The sequence below is a fragment of the Eurytemora carolleeae genome, unplaced genomic scaffold (assembly GCF_000591075.1).
Source record: "Eurytemora carolleeae unplaced genomic scaffold, Eaff_2.0 scaffold944, whole genome shotgun sequence".
Classification (NCBI taxonomy): Eukaryota; Metazoa; Arthropoda; class Copepoda; order Calanoida; family Temoridae; genus Eurytemora; species Eurytemora carolleeae.
The window spans coordinates 115,537-135,152 of NW_019396936.1; the positions used below are offsets into that span (position 1 = coordinate 115,537).

General features: G+C 32.9%; 1 protein-coding gene across 4 annotated transcripts; it reads right to left on the reverse strand.

Annotated features, from left to right (window-relative positions):
* Positions 1-82: 82 nt before the first annotated feature.
* On the reverse strand, positions 83-19,025 carry LOC111710301 (L-asparaginase). Of its 4 annotated transcripts, none has more exons than XM_023484356.1 (24): positions 18,928-19,025; positions 14,979-15,129; positions 14,234-14,284; positions 14,008-14,069; positions 13,590-13,679; positions 12,576-12,688; positions 12,336-12,368; positions 11,845-11,939; positions 10,746-10,814; positions 9,959-10,032; positions 9,597-9,682; positions 7,463-7,595; positions 7,109-7,155; positions 6,778-6,844; positions 6,038-6,163; positions 5,329-5,380; positions 4,673-4,761; positions 4,314-4,395; positions 3,475-3,585; positions 2,837-2,955; positions 1,426-1,523; positions 999-1,077; positions 621-727; positions 83-294 (listed from the first exon to the last, which is right to left on the reverse strand). In XM_023484356.1, the coding sequence occupies exons 2-24, from the start codon at positions 15,127-15,129 to the stop codon at positions 243-245; spliced, it is 1,986 nt and encodes a 661-aa protein (XP_023340124.1). In that variant the 5' UTR covers positions 18,928-19,025; the 3' UTR covers positions 83-242. The 4 variants fall into 4 exon arrangements, with proteins under 4 accessions (XP_023340124.1, XP_023340123.1, XP_023340122.1 ...); XM_023484355.1 differs by lacking the exon at positions 18,928-19,025 and adding an exon at positions 16,646-16,679; XM_023484354.1 differs by lacking the exon at positions 18,928-19,025 and adding an exon at positions 15,890-16,006.
* Between the last annotated feature and the right edge of the window lie 591 nt (positions 19,026-19,616).

Below are 19,616 nucleotides of genomic sequence, written 5' to 3' on the forward strand. Positions count from 1 at the left end.
ATTTTAATTTGTCTATAATGTTTTGATTTCTTGTTTACCTATAGTTAACATTATACAATATACATAGTTTAAGACTATACTATAGCTTTAAGTCTAAATTCTTTTATTACTTTAATATTTCTTCGTCTAGGTCTAAAAGTAAAATTAAATACTGCTTTTTACATTTTCAACAAATGATCAAATATTTCCACGACAATCGTAAAAATGAATCTACGTAACATTGTCTTGATAAATGCTAATATTTAACTGTTATTTCCATTCGTCATTTTTCTTTCAATCTTCAGAAGATGTTCCCTAACATGCATATATTCAGTGAAGTATTCATTGTAATGAAATAATTTGGTTCGGTTGGGGTCGTTTAACAGTTTTTATTTGATAAAACTTTGTTTTTAACCAACTATTGATCGCTCGGTAATATTTTTTCTTAAAGTTTACTTTAATTATCCTTACGAAACTTTGCATCTCTTATTTAAATGTAAGGGTATAATTTTATGATCGCGCGACTTACAAGATTTTCAATTTTTTCTCACATTTCGAAGGATAACGCAGATCTAAAAAAGATTGTGTAAGAATATTCTATACATACATATCCAAACTGAGTTAAAATGATGAATATATCCCTGTGTAGAAGGGTGGATATATGTTTAGCTGTATATCCATAAATATTTGGGATATCAACAGATCCTCCAACAGACAACAGCAGTTCACAAACAGACAAATGATTTCCCTAGATCATTAGAACAATCCCTTTAACAGGTTAAATGCTAAAGGCTATTTTTATCAATGGTTTTGTTACGAGTTTAAACTAAATATATTTTCGATGGGGTTTGGAAAGCAGAAACCTTTATTCTTTTATGTAAAATTATTTAGTAAAATAAAGAGAGGATAGCAAAGTAACAATGACTCAAATTTCAATTATTAATTTATAAACTGAAGAATTTTATTCAGAGGCGTATACAGGAATTGTTCTGGGGGGGGGTGCTTAAAATATTATTCACCTCTATAGCAGCATGGAGAGCAGTGTTACCGTTAATTACACTACAAATATCAGGGCTAGCCCCAGCTTGTAATAAACATCTAAAAAAAGTAGTTATTAATATAAAAACTAAATTTACCGGCCAAAAAAAAACTGGAGGCTAACTTAAATTTATTCAACTCAAGACCAAACTTTTCAGCTGACCAAGCCCAATTTAACAGCTGATGAACTAACTTAACTAAATATATCAGCTGGTATATGAATATATCAGCCGAGTAAACCTAATATATCAGCTAATTAAATGTAAAATTGGAACTGGGAATAAACATATTAAATCAGCTGACTAATCCAAATACATATACCAGTGAACCAAAATATTTTCGCAAATTAAAAATAAACACGGGATACTGAAAGATACAAATAATGCAATACATAAATGATCGGCCCACCTGAGCTGTTCTATATGCCCCTGTCCTGCCTCCAGAACCATGAGATCTCCCAGTTCACTCAGGGTTAAACCGTGTGCTCCTCCACACTGTGCTAAAACCTAGTTAAAAACAAGGGTTATTCGAAGGATGTTTTTTGAAACATTTGTTTATGTTTAAGCAAGGATTTCTAAAAAGACAGTTGTAACTTTATCCAAGAATCTAGGATAATGTCGAAAACTTTTAACTTTGTACATTGAAACTAAATAACGTTGGACTATTTAAAGTTTACTATAAAATATTAACATTATTCATATGATCAAATTTTATCCAGCAAAAGAAGTAAATAATACAAACATAGCCAGCAAAAGAAGTAAATAATAAAAGCATATCGAGATGTAAAATAATAAAAATGTTAAAAATTCTCCTTGCAGTAGTTTGTATCACACTAGGCACAATTAAGGCTCTGAGACAAGATATAAGCCTCAACGATTTTTAAATCATTTTTAAAATAAACAACTGGTTTTATTTAAAGGGAGTGTTCCCGAAAAATGAAAGGGGTATAGGCTTAATGCGATAAAAAAGCGCTTTTGATCGCTAATAATCTTACTTCTATCTGTTGCGTCTATAAGGAGAAAATTGCTAAAGACGTCTCATACCGAATAACTTAGCGCCCATACAAATTGAGAAATTTGCATCATAAAAAATCAATTTAATTTCAATCAAATCATTCAGATATTACAACCTTTAGTCATCGATTATCTTTCGCCACATTTGTATATAGTTTATATTTTATAATATTTTTTAATTAATTTGTTTTGAATTTGATAATTTCTCTTGTCGCTTGCGCAACTATCTAAGAATGCCGCGGACCACTCACATTTTTCGAAATCAGTTAAAACGTTTTCTAAAAAAATAAAATATCATAAAATATAAACAAACGTGGAAAATAGTCGATGACTATAGGTTGTAATATCTGAATGATTTGTTTGAAATTAAATTGATTTTTTACAGTCTAAGTTGTATGTTGCAATTTTCTGAATTTGTATGGGCGCTGAGTTGTTCGGTATGAGACGTTCTTTAACAATTTCCTCCTTATAGACGCAACAGATAGAAGTAAAATTAGTAGCGATCAAAATCGCTTTTTTATCGCATTAAGCTTATACCCCCTTTCATTTTTCGCGAACACTCCCTTTAAGGATTATTAATTCTGGCAGAGATACATTTTATATAAGTTCACCAAATGCAAACTTGTAGAGAATACATGCATTCATTGTAATAGACAGATCTATGGGCGCCGACCCCTATTTCATTGAATGATGGGTTGTCCTTTAATAATAATAATAATAGGTTGTGGAGCCAGTTACGGGAGAAAAGCTCTGATTGTTAAATAACGGATTAAACATAATACCACCCAAAATCAAATTCTGTTTACCTTTACTGTACTCTCCTTCCCTGCCCTAGCAGCCACGAGTAGAGGAGTATCATTGTTCATATCTCTAGCATGTACATTTGCTCCCCTTTCTAACAACCATTCGACCATACTGTCATTTCCTAAACAAACGAAACAAGGAAAATAAAAAGATTGTATTTGCTGTTTTGAATCAGAGCCCCGTTTAAAACAATTAATGCATATGCTCCCAGGAAAAAGTAAAGCTCGTATGAGCTTTTCAAGTATCAATCTTGAAGAATTTGTTTATGTAGTCAAACCATTTTAAGAACCAACAAACAACCTAAAAACTTGAATGAAAAAGAAGAAAAATTTGACCCAAAAAAATTAGGTTCTTCTTAAGAGTTGGGCATCTATTGTGTATATTTTTTAAACACTACGAAATCAAAAAAATAAGTGAAGGTTCTTATAATCTAAAGATGCATTCTCAACAAGTTAGCTATTGCCCGTTTTAACAATATTAACTTTAACATTTTTATTTTAAATCGCAATTTGTACCTATATTTTTCAGTATTCAAAGAATAAAAAGCATTAGATGTAGAAAATACTGACAATCTTCATCTAATTAGTGAAAAGGGGTTTGAAAGTGAATGCTTACTGAATGTATTTAGATAAATGTCTACCTAGAGCAGCAGCAATATGTAGCCCTGTTTTCCCACTGTAATCTGGAGCTGAGAAATCAGGTTGGTTCTCTTCTAGTACAGCTAACCTACTTGTATCTCCCAGATATACAACTATATACAATATACAATTAGAACAGGTAGGTTCTCCTCTAGTATACAGCTAACCTACTTGTATCTACCAGATATACAACTATATACAATATACAGTTAGAACAGGTAGGTTCTCCTCTAGTATACAGCTAACCTACTTGTATCTACCAGATATACAACTATATACAATATACAATTAGAACAGGCAGGTTCTCCTCTAGTATACAGCTAACCTACTTGTATCTACCAGATATACAACTATATACAATATACAATTAGAACAGGTTGGTTCTCCTCTAGTATACGGCTAACCTACTTGTATCTACCAGATATACAACTATACACAATATACAATTAGAACAGGTAGGTTCTCTTCTCTAGTATACAGCTAACCTACTTGTATCTCCCAGATATACAACTATATACAATATACAATTAGAACAGGTTGGTTCTCCTCAAGTATACAATAATATAATAGGTAAGTTGAATAAAAATAAAGTAAGTCACTTTTAAAAAGTTTTCAGAAATTGTTTGATTAATTATAAGTTTTTTAAATATGTGTTTCATGTCAATTTCCTGTAAAAAGAACCTATTTCACCCGAATAGGATTACATTTTGATTCTTCTATAGTAAGCAAATTGATTTCATCTAAAAAAATGGTTCCAAACCAGTGGTTCTCTTTATCTAAAAATGCATCTGTTTAAACTGGTAATCATGATAAATGATGATACTTGAGCTAGAATGAATACCTGAGCAAAGTAAGGATGGGAAAAGAATAGAGTTTAAATTATCTATCTCTTCTCCTGAAGTCAAGTTCATGGCTCGAGCTACCTATACCAGAATATATTTGTCAAGTTCATGGCTCGAGCTACCTATACCAGAATATATTTGTCAAGTTCATGGCTCGAGCTACCTATCGCAGAATATATTTGTCAAGTCCTCACATTATTAATGAAAAGTTAAAACCTTAATTATTTGATAAAATAAAAATATCATGAAAGATTTGAAAAGGAAGTGGATGTTGTTGAAATACCAACCAAAGTGCAGACAAGTTTTAGAATTTTAAAATAAAAACTTTATTAAAATTATACTAGTAGATGACTTGGACCTGGTCAATGAGATCAAGTTGGTTTGTTTCATTAGTTTGCATCTCTAGAGTTCTTGGGTTTACTACTTCAAACTGTACTGTCATCTCTCCTATTCAAAATTAAACAATAAACATGGGAATTAAGTGACAGCTTCCATAAAACATTTAACAGCGAAAACTACTAGTCTTGGGATTTACAAAATGTGGTCTACCATTTTCGCTTCTTGAAAATTGACACATTGATACATTTGTCAAGATTCTAATTTATTAAAAGCCAACAAAATTGTAAAAATGTTCAATATCTCAGTCCATTTTTAGTGTTAAACCACTACATATTTGAAACCTTAGCAGAAGTAATTTTTTTTGAGATAAACTCTTATTCATTTATTAATAATCGGAAATCAAAGACGGTTTTCAAGTCATCTCTTTATTCCCATGTTTATTTGGACACCCTGTATAATACAAAAAATTAGTGGCGTTTCCCAGGAATTTACCATAATTTTTGGGCAAGTTTAGAGTTTCCGGCCCTTGCTGAGTATTGGTTACGTATCTAGGATTTTCCAAAAATTTGTTATATTCAATTATTTGCCCCTTTCCCCCTTTCTACATCAATTGTCTCTTCCAATTGTTAAACATTAAAGTTAAGTTTTTAAACATTTTTTAATTTGACTGTTCACCTCGAATTGAAGATTCCATAACTTTACGCTTCTCCTCATGGCTTAGTTCACTCTAAAATAAAATAACAAACATAGAAAATGGTGTTCAAGTAAAATACAAGTATAATATTGAATTTAAAATATGCTAATTATAAAGTTAATAAAATGGTGGTTCTTTAAATTGATCAATAATCATGATTTTTACATTTAACCTTGGCCAGAACATAGGATAGCTTAGTAAGAGCATTTAACCTTGGCCAGAACATAGGATAGTTTAGTGAGAGCATTTAACTTTGGCCAGAACATAGGATAATTTAGTAACAGCATTTAACCTTGGCCAGAACATAGGATAGTTTAGTAAGAGCATTTAACCTTGGCCAGAACATAGGATAGTTTAGTAACAGCATTTAACCTTGGCCAGAACATAGGATAGTTTAGTGAGAGCATTTAACTTTGGCCAGAACATAGGATAATTTAGTAACAGCATTTAACCTTGGCCAGAACATAGGATAGTTTAGTAAGAGCATTTAACCTTGGCCAGAACATAGGATAGTTTAGTAAGAGCATTTAACCTTGGCCAGAACATAGGAGTTTAGTAAGAGTATTTAACCTTGGCCAGAACATAGGATAGTTTAGTAACAGCATTTAACCTTGGCCAGGAAATATCATAGTTTAGTAGGAGCATTTAACCTTGGCCAGAACATAAGATAGTTTAGTAAGAGCATTTAACCTTGGCCAGAACATAGGATAGTTTAGTAAGAGCAGCTTCAGGTGTAATATCACTGCTAGGGATTACTCCAGCATTCATTAGAGCTCTACCAGTCTCATATTCTCCACTAACAGCTCCATGACTGCACTGAACATAGAATATAATTAGAGCTCTACCAGTCTCATATTCTCCACTAACAGCTCCATGACTGCACTGAACATAGAATATAATTAGAGCTCTACCAGTCTCATATTCTCCACTAACAGCTCAATGACTGCACTGAACATAAAATATAATTAGAGCTCTACCAGTCTCATATTCTCCACTAACAGCTCCATGACTGCACTGAACATAGAATATAATTAGAGCTCTACCAGTCTACAGCTCCGTGACTGCACTGAACATAGAATATAATTAGAGCTCTACCAGTCAAATATAACCGATCTTTGTACACTGTACAGAACACTTTACTCCCAACTGTACAAGTGTACCCTACCTGGGTACAAGCTATACTAGTACAGCTGTTCAAGAGAAAGTTACTTGTGTAACTATACAAGTACAACTGTCCCTACTGTTTACAGTACACAATACAAGTACAACTGTAAAAATGTACCCTACTTGTGAACAGTACACTATATTGCTAACTGGTACAAATGTACACTGTACCCTACCTATGTACATGAAACAACAAGTACACCTGCACAACTGTACCCTACCTGTGTACATGAAACAACTAGTACACCTGTACACCTGTATCCTACCTGTGTACATGAAACAACTATAACACCCTGTTTAGTTGCACTCTCTATTGCTGCTATAATGTCTTTTCTGAAAGAAAAAATAAATGTTATTGGATTTAACTTGAAAATCATATCCTATAAAAGGCCGGATTAATAAGAAATGTGCGAATACAAAAAACACATGCTCTAAAAGCTTGACAAATATATGAACAAATAGTTTTAAAAAAACAGGTAAACGATGATTTTCAAAAGCATGTTCACAAAAAGATTAAAAAGCATGGGAACGAAGAGATTGAATAAAAATGAACTTCGAACATTATAAAATAAATATGATGATTAAATATTTTTTAACCTGTTACTCGGCATATTACCAGCTCCATAGCACTGGAGTACTACACCCTAAATAATAAATCTTTGTCGAATATTGTAACTTTCTGAATTTGTATGAGTCTTCGGTATGAGTCGTTTTTAACAAGTTTCTCCTTATAGACCCAACAGAGTAAGATTAGGAGCAATTCACCATGGAATATTTTTCGAAGTAAGCCTAAACCCCCTTTCAGTTTTCGTGAACACTCCCCTTAATAAAGTTATCTTTTTAAACTATTATGTAGTAACAAAGAAATGACGTAAATAAAATAATGTTAGAAAAGCTATATTTTCAAGCTTCCAACACGCAGTAAAAATCTGGTTCTATTTGCCAGCTAACCTTGATAGGTGGAGTAAGGAAGTGTTTAATAGTCTCTGTACTGATAGAAGGGAATAAACGGAGGAGAACAACATCTCGGCATAGGTTGGCTTGAACATTCAGGGCTTTAATTTTACCACTCTTCCACAGTGATCTAGAATATCAGATTATTTACACACCGATCTAGAATATCAGATAATTTACACAGTGATCTAGAATATGAGATAATTTACAGTGATCTAGAATATGAGATAATTTACACAGTGATCTAGAATATGAGATAATTTACACAGTGATCTAGAATATGAGATAATTTACACAGGGATCTAGAACATGAGATAAATTACACACCGATTTAAAATACACTGGCGCGCGTTCAAAGTTTTAGAAATAATTTATGTAAAAATATTGTGAATTATGTACACCAAAAAAATAAAGATATTTTACTAAGAAAAGCGAGATTTGTATATGTTTTAGGGTTAGGGTTGGTTAAGAAACTTTCTGGGCCGAGCGCTATGGCAATGACAGGCCAGGGGCTCTCTCTCTCTCTGTCTATTAATTCAACGCAGCATGTGGACCAGGCCCGTAGCCAGGATTTGACCAGGGGGGGTGCAATAAGACGCGCCGCCGAAAATTTTTTTTTGAGTGTTTTTAATGATTTTTTAAACAATGTTTGGTTTGGTTTTACAGTGGTATATGGTTGTTTTTATTACATTGTCAATGCACTATATAAAGGCTAACCTTTTTAAGAAGTGTATTTGAGCTTTTAAGGGAGTACTGCTTAACTAACAGAGTCAAGTAATCATTTATTACTTTGACTTTGCAATATGATAACTTTAATNGTGGCGGTGATTACTCGTTGAGGAACTCTGGACTCCCCCCCTCACATGACTCAGGGGATGAGTTGAGAGAGTACACAAAAACTCCGTCACACTTTTAATGAGTAACGCACAAATAGATTATAATTTGGTTTGGAAATCAATTCTTACTCGGGCTATATAATTTATAACTAGATTTTAGAAACTTATGAAAACAATTTCTTTTATATGGGACTATGGGGGGGGGGTGCAAATTCGTCATTGCACCCCTCTTTCAGAAGAAAGGGGGGTGCACCTGCACCCTTGCACCCCCCCCTGGCTACGGGCCTGATGTGGACGTAACTTTTTGGGCCTCTACCTTTTGATCATAATCATAATAAATAGGTTTCTACAGCGATCTAGAATATTATTAATTTTCCACAGATAAATAGAATTTTCAATACTTTTCCACAGTGATCAAGAATCTATTTATAAATTTAGATTTTCTGTCTGTATTCAATAAACATCAAACGCCTGAACCAACCGGGTCCATATTTTCTTTTCAACTCAGATAACTCAAGAGATGGTTTTAGGTCGCTCATAGTTAAATAAATGTTCAATAAAATAATAAAATAATTATGGTCTTTTCTTCTATACTTTAATAACTTTTAATGTTCATGAAATTAATCATGTCAGTATCCTAATAGTTCAAAAAACTGGTTCAAGAAGACTAAATCAAAGCGACGAATTTTTTGTACAGGATTACCCACACAGATTGAGACTGAAAAGACGACCCAAAACTCTAAAAATATGACAATATTAATCTTGATTTTTAGTTTCTGCATTCAATTAGATATTTTGATGCTTTACTAAATGGTAAAGCATGGAAATAAGCCAGTTTCCGAATATCAACTGTAGAAACTTTTGATTGTAGTCCTTAATCCACTCTTTTTCTCTCGCTTTAGATATCCGTACATTGTTTTCGCCAATGAGAATAAAGGAATATAGTTTGTAAATTGTATTGACCAATGACAGCCTTGAAAATAAATTCTATCCAATGAGAGACCTCCACAATTTCTAACAAATGAAGAATTTGCTGTCGGCAATTTTGTAAATTAATCGGTAAAGTCAAATTTGTAATATTACGCTTGGAATTCTTTTTAAAAACTAATTTTAACTAATGTATTAATAAATAAATGCATAAAAAATTAAGTGAAGGCCCTTCCAGCCCAGAAAACGAACAAATCTGGCGTTCCTGGAATCAACCATCGTTCTGCAAAAGTCAAGGCTGAGCTCCCATCAAAATTTATTACAAAATTACTTTAAAAATGTAAGATTTGTTTGCATTCTTAAATTACCTGTAATCTACAGATATATTGATACCCACAGTTGCTAGCGGGGGTAGATTAGGGCTCTCAAAAGCATGTAAGGAACCAGAACTCACCTAAAATCAAATTAAATCATGAGGTTATAAGGGTTGCTTTGACCCCCCCGACACTGAACAAAATTTGAAGTGGCATGTCCGATTTACGACGCACCGAGAATAAAATCATTCTTATAAAGTTTAGTTCCAAAGACTCAACCATTCTAATGTTTCTAGGAACTGAACTTCCACCCATAACAAGACTAAATTAAAATTTTTGATCAGAAAAGGTTTGAAAGGTACTGTTGTAAATCGGGACATGTCACTCTATATAAGTAAGAAAAATATATATAATACCTTGACAGTTCTATTTCCTCGCATTAATTTATGGTTAAAGTAAACAGACACCTCAGGAATACAGTAGTTACCAGCTGTAACAAGTTATTAAATAGTAAAGGAACTGATGACGTAGATATTTCCCAGATAGAAAACCCAGATTTTTATCAGATAAAAAACCCAGATATTTCCCAGATAGAAAATCGAGATATGTCCCAGATATAAAACCCAGATATTTCCCAAATAAAAAAACCCAGATACTTCCCAGATAGAAAACCCAGATATTTCTCAGATAGAAAACCCAGATAGAAAACTCTGATATTTCTCAGATAGAAAACCCAGATATTTCCCAGATAGAAAACCTAGATACTTTCCAGATAGAAAACCCAGATATTTCTCAGATAGAAAACCCAGATAGAAAACTCAGATATTTCTAAGATAGAAAACCCAGATATTTCCCAGATAGAAAACCCACCTATTTCCCAGATAGAAAACCCAGATATTTCCCAGATAGAAAACCCAGATATTTCCAAGATAGAAAACCCAGATATATCCCAGATAGAAAAGCGATGATATCTTCAGCATTGTTGCTCATATAAAGGTTTGAAAGGTATTATTGTATATCAGGCATGCAACTCTTTAAATTTGGGTTTAATCGAAATAATGTTAAAGTCCTTTTGATACAAAATTCAACATTTTAAAAATATTAAAGATTATTTAAGAAAAGTTCATCCATTAAAAATGAACTTTTTGCAAGTCGATTAAAAAAGTTCTGAATTATATTATTTATTGGTATAAAAGAGTTTACCAAGGATAAGCGCTCCAACAATATTATCTCTTCCATCACTTCGTGTTTCAAAACAAGGAATCTGAGATCCTGGTAAATAAAGAAAATTAATATATAAAATAATAATAATATATCTGAAAGAGAACCCGATATGGAACCATCAGGGTACAGCTCATCAACATGCAGCGTATCAGGGGTTAATATAATTCTATTTAAATTGATTAATGATTATTTGTCCCATTCCAAGTCATTTTTGGTCCCAGAAAAAATAATTTTCTCCAAAGAGTAGGTTAATTTAGTTTACACTATACCGAGTAGGAATAAATGAATAGCGCAAGGTAGTTTAAGTATACAAAAACTATAAGTTTAACTATACAAGAACTATATAGTATAACTTTTCTCAACTCATTTATTCCGACCTGAGAGCATCCCTATACTTCAATAAAGAAGGATTCACAAGTTCACAACGGAATGCGGAGAACAGGGCCGTGTATTCTCAGGATAGGGTTTAAAAAAATAACGGTATACATTGTTTAAAGTATTACATAAACAAAAATGAACCCCTGAATGAAAACTATATTTAGCAAGTTTATCTCGCACTCTAGCTTAAGTTCCCGACGTTACCCAGGTTACTTATAGTTAACCCCGCCGTTTACCCGCACTTTGTCTTAAATTACAATTTTAGTTATTTATCCCTAAATAAGTGGACCCACTCAACTTGAATCTCAAAACCAGGTAAAACATTTTCGTGGTTCTCCCGAGTTCCCCTAGCATAATTTTAGGCAGAAATATTTGATCAAAAATGGGGTGGAATCACGCAACCTCGAACTTTTGATTTTAAACTGAAAATGGGTAAGCATTTGTTTTAGATAAGGTAGGAGGACCCTAAATATTTGGAATTATGTTCCAATAGTGTAATGTCACTTCCTGAACTTCTCCACAAATTAAAATTTTGATTTAGCTGATTTTTGAAATTCCCTAATATACCTTCTAGAGAAAATTTATTTTTTCCTAAGTGGGGACAAAAAATAATTTGAGAAAATGTACACCCTTGCAAAAAATCAAAAAAATTTCCTGCCATTTTTGAATAGTTCTATACCATTATTTTAACTCCTCTAACCTGTGACAATAATAGTTTTGCCGAGGTTCTCTAACATAAAGGATAGAGCTGATGAGGTGTATGCCAAAGTATCAGTTCCATGAAGGATAACAAACCTAAAGGATTAGAAAATACTATTAAAGGACCTGAAAGTGTAATTTCAAGAGGCACTCAATGCAAAAACGACAATGCCTGATTCACAACAAGTTTTAAAAATATTAATATTCACTTTCTAGAATTAGCAGAAAATAAAAACTTTCTTTCAAATTTTGGAAATAGTTTTTCACCGCTTTTTTAAAGGGATTCAAGTAGTTTTTAAGATATTTAAAGGGATTCAAGTAGTTTTTCAGATATTTAAAACAAAGAGATCTCAGTACTCGATGAACTATACTAAGGTTTAAAGGGTACCCTTGTAAATCAGGCAATGTCCTCTTTGGTTGCAGAGGGTCTGCATGCATACATCTGACTTTGACTAAATGGAAGATTTCAGTTTATAGTTACTGAATACTCACCCATCAAACATATGGTAAGAGCTTTTTATATCACTAAAATATCATTTCATTAACTTTACATTTTCTCTTTCCAGTGGGGGATGGGGCTAATCACCTATTGGGGCCTGAAAACCCCATGTAAGTCTATATTTTATTGATTCAGGGGGCTGCATCCCCATAGCACCCCCCCCCGTGTACAACTTTGAACAGTATCATAAGAATTAAAACTTTTAAAATTTTCTGATTAAAATTGATATTTTCCTAGCGATCTGAATCCAATCATCCATCGTCATATTACTTGAATCCAGGATAGGATCATATTCATAGATAGAGTACACAACCCNTATAGGAGGTAGTACTAGAGGTACAGTATCCTATACATAGATAGATAGAGTACACAACCCTCTTCATTCCAGGTATAGGAGGTTATCTATCTATCTATTAAGACTCCCCAATAACACAAGTGTTATCAGGTAACCACCTCTCCCTGCAACCCAGTGCCCCCTTTTGGGTGCATGGATTACTGAGTTAGCATGACCTGTGCAAGGATACTGTTATGCCCGAGTAGCAGTAGCCGAAGCCGTGAAGCTCCAACTACATGTAGAGTAAACAAGCACCTGTGCCTACAACTTCTAAATTACTGATTAAGTACCTGTACCTACTACCTTTAATCTTTAGATTAAGTACCTGTACCTACTACCTCTAATCTACTGATGAAGTACCTGTACCTACCACCTCTAAACTGCTGATTAAGTTCCTTTACCTACTACCTCTAATCCAATGATTAAGTACCTGTACCTACTACCTCTAATCTACTGATTAAGTACCTGTACTTACTACCAATAATCTACTGATCAATTACCTGTGCTTACTACCTCTAATCTATTGATTAAGTACCTGTACGTATTACCTCTAATCTGCTGATTAAGTACAGCTTTACCTACCACCTCTATTCTAAAGAGTAAGTACCTGTACCTACTACCTCTAATCTACTGATTAAGTACCTGTGCTTACTACCTCTAATCTACTGATTAAGTACCTGTACGTATTACCTTTAAATTGCTGATTAAGTACAGTTTTACCTACTTCCTCTCCTCTACCTGTACTTACTACCTATAATCTAATGATTAAGTACCTGTGCTTACTACCTCATCTATTTAATAAGTACCTGTACCTACTACCTTTAATCTACTGATTAATTGTACCTGCACCTACTACCTCTTATCTAATGATTAAATACCTGTGCTTACTACCCCTTATCTACTGATTAAGTACCTGTGTACCGAAAGCCGCAAATCTCATCTTAGAGTAATCTTGATCATGCATTGTTACAATACGTCTTATTTTGTTTTCCATAACATTCGGCTGAAATATAAAGGTAGTAAAAGATAGAAGAAACAGAAAACAGTGGAATAAGAAGACGACATTAAACAAAATAATAAGTGTATTTGATATTGTTTCAAAGCAAACAGTTTTACTAGTATGGACATGGGTCTGTCTACACTGCACCATTGCTGTGCTTTGTATGCATTGTACTATCTAAAATCTTAACTTGAGTCTAAAAGGCGTCTTTATATTCCCAATTTTCTGGTTCACAGTGAAGAGAACATTTATTTGATATGTCGAGGATAAGAAATAAGATTCTAAATATTTCGTAAGACCGGAAATGGAACTTTATAGTCCTTACGATTACCTGGGGAACCAAAACTCCGTCGTTGTTCCTGACCATACCAATAGTTCCTCCAGTATACAGAACTGAAAATAAGAATTGCTTAAAAACATAGCTTACATATTTATAAAGAATTATTTTCATGAATACAGAACTAAACATACGGAAAAGTTTATCTATAGATATATAAAGTAGGATCTGTCTGTTTGGATGTTTTTAGATGTCACATTTTTAACGACTTAAGACTCACCTAGCACTCGAGATTCCACTCTTGCATCCAATTGCATACTTTTCTGGATATCTAAACAATTTTATAGATATTCAATAGAATAAGATAAAGGGTTTGGGTCTTTCAAGTGGGTTCTAAAAGGAAACCCAGAAAGGTTTAATACTAAAACGTGTAAAGTTTCAACCTGGAAACCTAGAAAGGTTTCATTAAAACCTGTGAAGTTTCTACCTGGAAACCTGGAAAGTTTCTACCTGGACACCTGGAAAGTTTCTACCCGGAATCCTGAAAGTGTTCTACCTGGAAACCTAGAAAGGTTCAACCTTTAAACCTGTAAAATTTCAACCTGGAAACCTGGAAAATTTCGACCTAGACACCTGGAAAGTTTCCACCTGGAAACCTGGAAAGGTTTAACCTTGAAACCTGTAAATTTTCTACCCAAAAACCTATACAGACTTTACCAAGAAACCTAGAAAGCTTCTACCTGGTGACCTGTAAATTTTCTACCTGGAAACCTTGAAAGCTTTTACCTGGAAACCTGCAAAAGATCGATCTCGAAATCTGGAAACCTATATTGTATTGTACCTGGAAAGAACTGCAAATTCATTTATTTTGAAGCGTGAATTAAGAAAGAGACAAAAGATTTCTTTAAGAATCACGAGACAAATGTGTACTACTGACACCTTCAGTAAACACTTGTTTATTCGCAATACTGGCAATGTTCTTTATTATTACATTTGCAATATATCAAGTCCATTAAAGCATATACCTACACTTGCTGAATGCGTTAGTCTCCTCGGAATGGAGAGGTCGTCTACAGGATCCCATACTTCGTCGCCCATATTCCTCACAGTAACTTCTTTCGCGTCAACTTTATTTATTAACTGTACTGTCTTCTCCAGATTACCAAGATTTTCCATCTAAAAATTCACGGATTTTCTTTAAAAATTTCAAATTTAAACGTTAAAGGGGCTGTGTATGTTAGGTCAAATGACCCTCTATTTAAACTTTAAAGAGTGGATTGTCAGTTTTGCAAATGACGGCTTAAACAGAACTTCGTTCTAAGTAACAATTTGAAGAGGATGTCATGGGCGTACTCAGGAATTTGTCCAGGGGACGGGGGCTAAATTTTTTTTCTTTCTTTCCAGGGTGGGGGTATAGCCAGGGGGATGATAGTTCTACCTGTTTGCTCAGTTAGCTGTACTGTACATTTACAGCTAATTACTAATAATGATATACTATAGGTTAGGCCAAAATCTCCTTATAATAAGTAAGGTAAATAATAAATAGTGTATTAGCGTACATTATCACTCTATGCACTATAACCTCGTTGGATATAGCACCTTTAGGGGCCTTTAACCCCCTTGAAAGCCATAATATTTACTGATCCGTGGTGGGACGGAGCCCCCATATGCCCCCCCCTTCTTTAATACGCCTCTGGAGGTTGTGGTCGACGTTTTTCTTTAAAGTTCTAAACAGTTCTATAAAATGTCAAAATTTGAACATTCCATATATTGAAAAATTGCAAATAATCAATTTTTAAAGATAAACACATAGATATTTCATATATTTTTTATCAAAAAAAAGTTTTCAGAGTACCCTTAAACATCGGGCAATTAAAGGGTCAGTTGAAATTTTATCTCGAGAATTATGATCGTATATTAAAGAGATAAAATATACCTTCAACGCTTTTTTCGAGAGAAAATAAGAATTTAACAGACTTAAATATTGTAGCATTGTTGTGTTCAGTAGATCTAATTTGTTTTTGTTACTTGTACAATTGTACTCAATCACACACTATGCATCCGCAAATTGCAATACAACCACCCCAACAAAATCAACGAGGTTATAGTGTATAGAGTGATGATGTACGCTAATTCTTTACTGATTGTATAGGCTATGAAGTACAGGGTGTCCCACAAAACATGACAGTTGGTGAATAGTTTAAAATGTCTTCTTCCATAATTTGTTAAGTTGTTTGATCCAAAGATGATGGTAAGAAATATATCTGGCAGTAATACTTTAGTAAAATTGATTTCAAACTAATGTATATTTGCAGAGTAAAAGATTTGCTTGACGAAATAAACTGCAAAAAGTCTCAAGTAACAATATAGTATCATGGAAGAAAACATCGAAAACTATTCACCAACTGTCATGTTTCGTGGGACACCCTGTATACCGAGAGCGTACTGATATTTGTTTAATATAAGTTGATTCTGGCCTAACCTATATAGTACATCAATATTAGTAAACAGTTGTAAGTGTACAGTACAGCTAACTGAGCACACATGTAGAGAACTATAATTCCCCCTGAACCAAGGAGAATTGAATAGAAGGAGGGGGCAATAGGGTTTCCGTACACTTTGCTGTGACGTATTTGGACTGCTGGAGAACTAGTTTTTGCGTAATAACAATAATAAAGATTGTAAACAATACCACAATGATAAACAGACATTGGTGCATCTCTGGCGTTAGATGAAGATTTACGTATACTAACTCATGTTTGTTTACATTAGATCGGCTGCCTTTATTATTGTTGTTACGCAGAAACTAGTTCTCCAGCAGTCCAAATACGTCACAGCAAAGTGTACGAAAACCCTATTGCCCCCCTCCTTGTCTTAAAATCTCCTTGCCCTGAACAAAATCCATATTTAATTTATTAAAAATCTAAAGAATCCCAAATTAGTAATATAATTGTCCAAAAGCTCCAACAATTGTAATTATGGTAAAAAATCAATTTAAGATAATTAAGCCTTCGATTATTAAGAAGATTAATGACGTATAGTTTTGCTATATTTAATTTAATATTTATATTTAATTCAGATATTCTCAAAAAAAATGTTTACAGAAAACCTTTATAATAAAAGTGGGCATATTGTAAATTGTGAATCCCTTTCATTTTTCTCAAGTTATTTACACAAAATTCTTTAGATTAATCAAAAATTAAAATAAAAAGATGATATTTTTAAAACTAAGAGCGATGTAATTAGCCATTTAGTATTTGCAAAACCACAAAAAGCAGCCTTTGTTGCATAATTACTTATTTAATCTCCTGTTCAACGAAATAACCAACCTTAAATTCCCTCCTTTTTTATGATTAAGAGAGTGATAAATGTAAATATAAAATTAAATTAGAGAACTATTTATTCAATAAATCTATATGGATCACAGAGGGAGGATAAGTAATTATCCTCCCTGTAAAGAGGGAGGATAAGTAATTATCCTCCCCGTAAATAGGGAGGATAAGTAATTATCCTCCCTGTAAAAAGTGGTTTTCCCCTCAATTTAATTATCCTCCCTTAATCTCCCGGTTAAGTAGTAATTAATAGTTATTAAGATACTTGACATAATGCATCAAAAATAGATTTAAAACTTTCATTATCTATGTAAATCTTAAAAATGTGTCGGGAAAAAAAGCTTGATCGATTCGGCCAGAAAAAAATGGCATTACTATTTTTTGTCAGATCTTTTTGGTCACTGTGCACTGTGCAGGTTAAGAATAAATTTCATAACAGTCTTTCTTCTAATTTTTCAGTTTCTTCTTAGTTATTTTAATTTTTTTTTATCTTGTGTTAAATTTAGCGCACAAAATTCTCAGTTTGAAAAAAGTTTGCAATATAAAAAAATAGCTAATATCTTAATCTATCTATCTATCTATCTATCTATCTATCTATCTATTTATTTATCTACCTATCTAACTATCTATCTATCTATCTATCTATCTATCTATCTATTCTATCCATTTAACTATCTTGATTAACAGCAAGTAGTTTACTTACAGATACTTGATTTTATTAGATATGTGTATACGTTAAACAATGACAAATAAACATGCGTCTAAATACAAAAATTTTGTAAAAATTTTGAATGCATTGTACACTACGTGTATAGTTTTTAACCCTAATAGACCGTGGGTTTAAATATGGGTGTCCCCCCCCTCCGATTTTCACAAATAGTGCTCCATTTCTAATACCCTGAAACTTTTTGATTTTCAAAAAACAGTATTATAGTAATTTAAAGAATAATTTGCTATGATTGTTTTTATTGCGTAGCCTATACAGTTAACATCATGCAGAGTCATTAAATTGCCGTTGCTGCGGTGTAAACAGTAAAAAAATCGACTAAGGGTTTTATCTTTTAATACTATTAATTATACCTTAATATGTACTTTTTATCAACTTGTGTGAGACCCCTCGTTTCTAATGGTTTAATGATAAAACAACAAGTTATTAGCTTTAGTAGTAAGTTATCAAATCACTTATTAAGTAAAATGGGTCTGCTTACATTACACTGCATTAGACTATTAGTATTCACAGTCTAAACTTAAGACTCTAAAAGTCGACTTCCTATTCCAGAGTTTTCTGGTAATCACTGTACGCGTTTCTGAATTCTATGGGTCTTTTTCTGTGGAATTTTTTAGAATTTTATGATTTGCTTTCCCGAAACTGTTTAAAAGAAATTACAATCATGATTTAAAAAGATTTAATTATGTAATTGTATGCATGTTATTTTTTATGAGAGGATTACTTTTAAACGTACAATCACGAATTGAACAATAATTAACTTTGAGTTTCAAAACGTGTTAAATAACAAACAACCCGGTGTTTGATTATAACATTGTCTTGTATGTGTTTATTGCTTCTAGTGCCTGAGCAGTCCTGTACATCTAGGTGAAATAAATGGTACCCAAACTCTATAATATTATTTACTATACTCACATTGAGATAAGAATAATATAGAACCAAATATTGCGTCAGGGTCTATACTTTCAAACTGTTTACACGAGACCCATGTTTTAGCTTTCTAAAATATAGGGATCTTTCTCTACGCAATATGGCTTTCTTCTGAAACTGAGGCAATGATAGATAGATAAATAGATTTATAAACAGACAGATAGATAGATAGATAGATAGACTTACCCCCTCGCCCCCCCCCCCATCATTATACCTTCCTTTTTATCTAAATGTTCTTTTACCCTGTTTTCTTCAGAAAAACATAAAAAAAATTGCGCCAGTTTTCGATTTTCTGATCTCTATATATTTTAATACCAAAATACAGGATGGTCGAAAAAGACTGAGACTGTAATGACGACCTTAAACTCTTAAAATATCACAATTTGAAAGTTTTTTTCGGTTTTCTGTCCGGCTTTAAATTTAAAAATTATTTACAATGAGAACCAGAAAACTCTGGAATAGGAAGACGACTTATAGACTCAAGTTATGACTTTAAATAGTCCAATAAATATAAGACACAGAAACTGAGAAATTGTGCAGTGTAAGCAGACCCATTTTACTTAATAAGTGATTTAATATATTACAACTAAAAGTATTTGCTGTGAAACAATATCAAATGCACTTAATTATTGCTTTAATGTCGTCATCTTATTCAACAATTTGCTGATGATCAT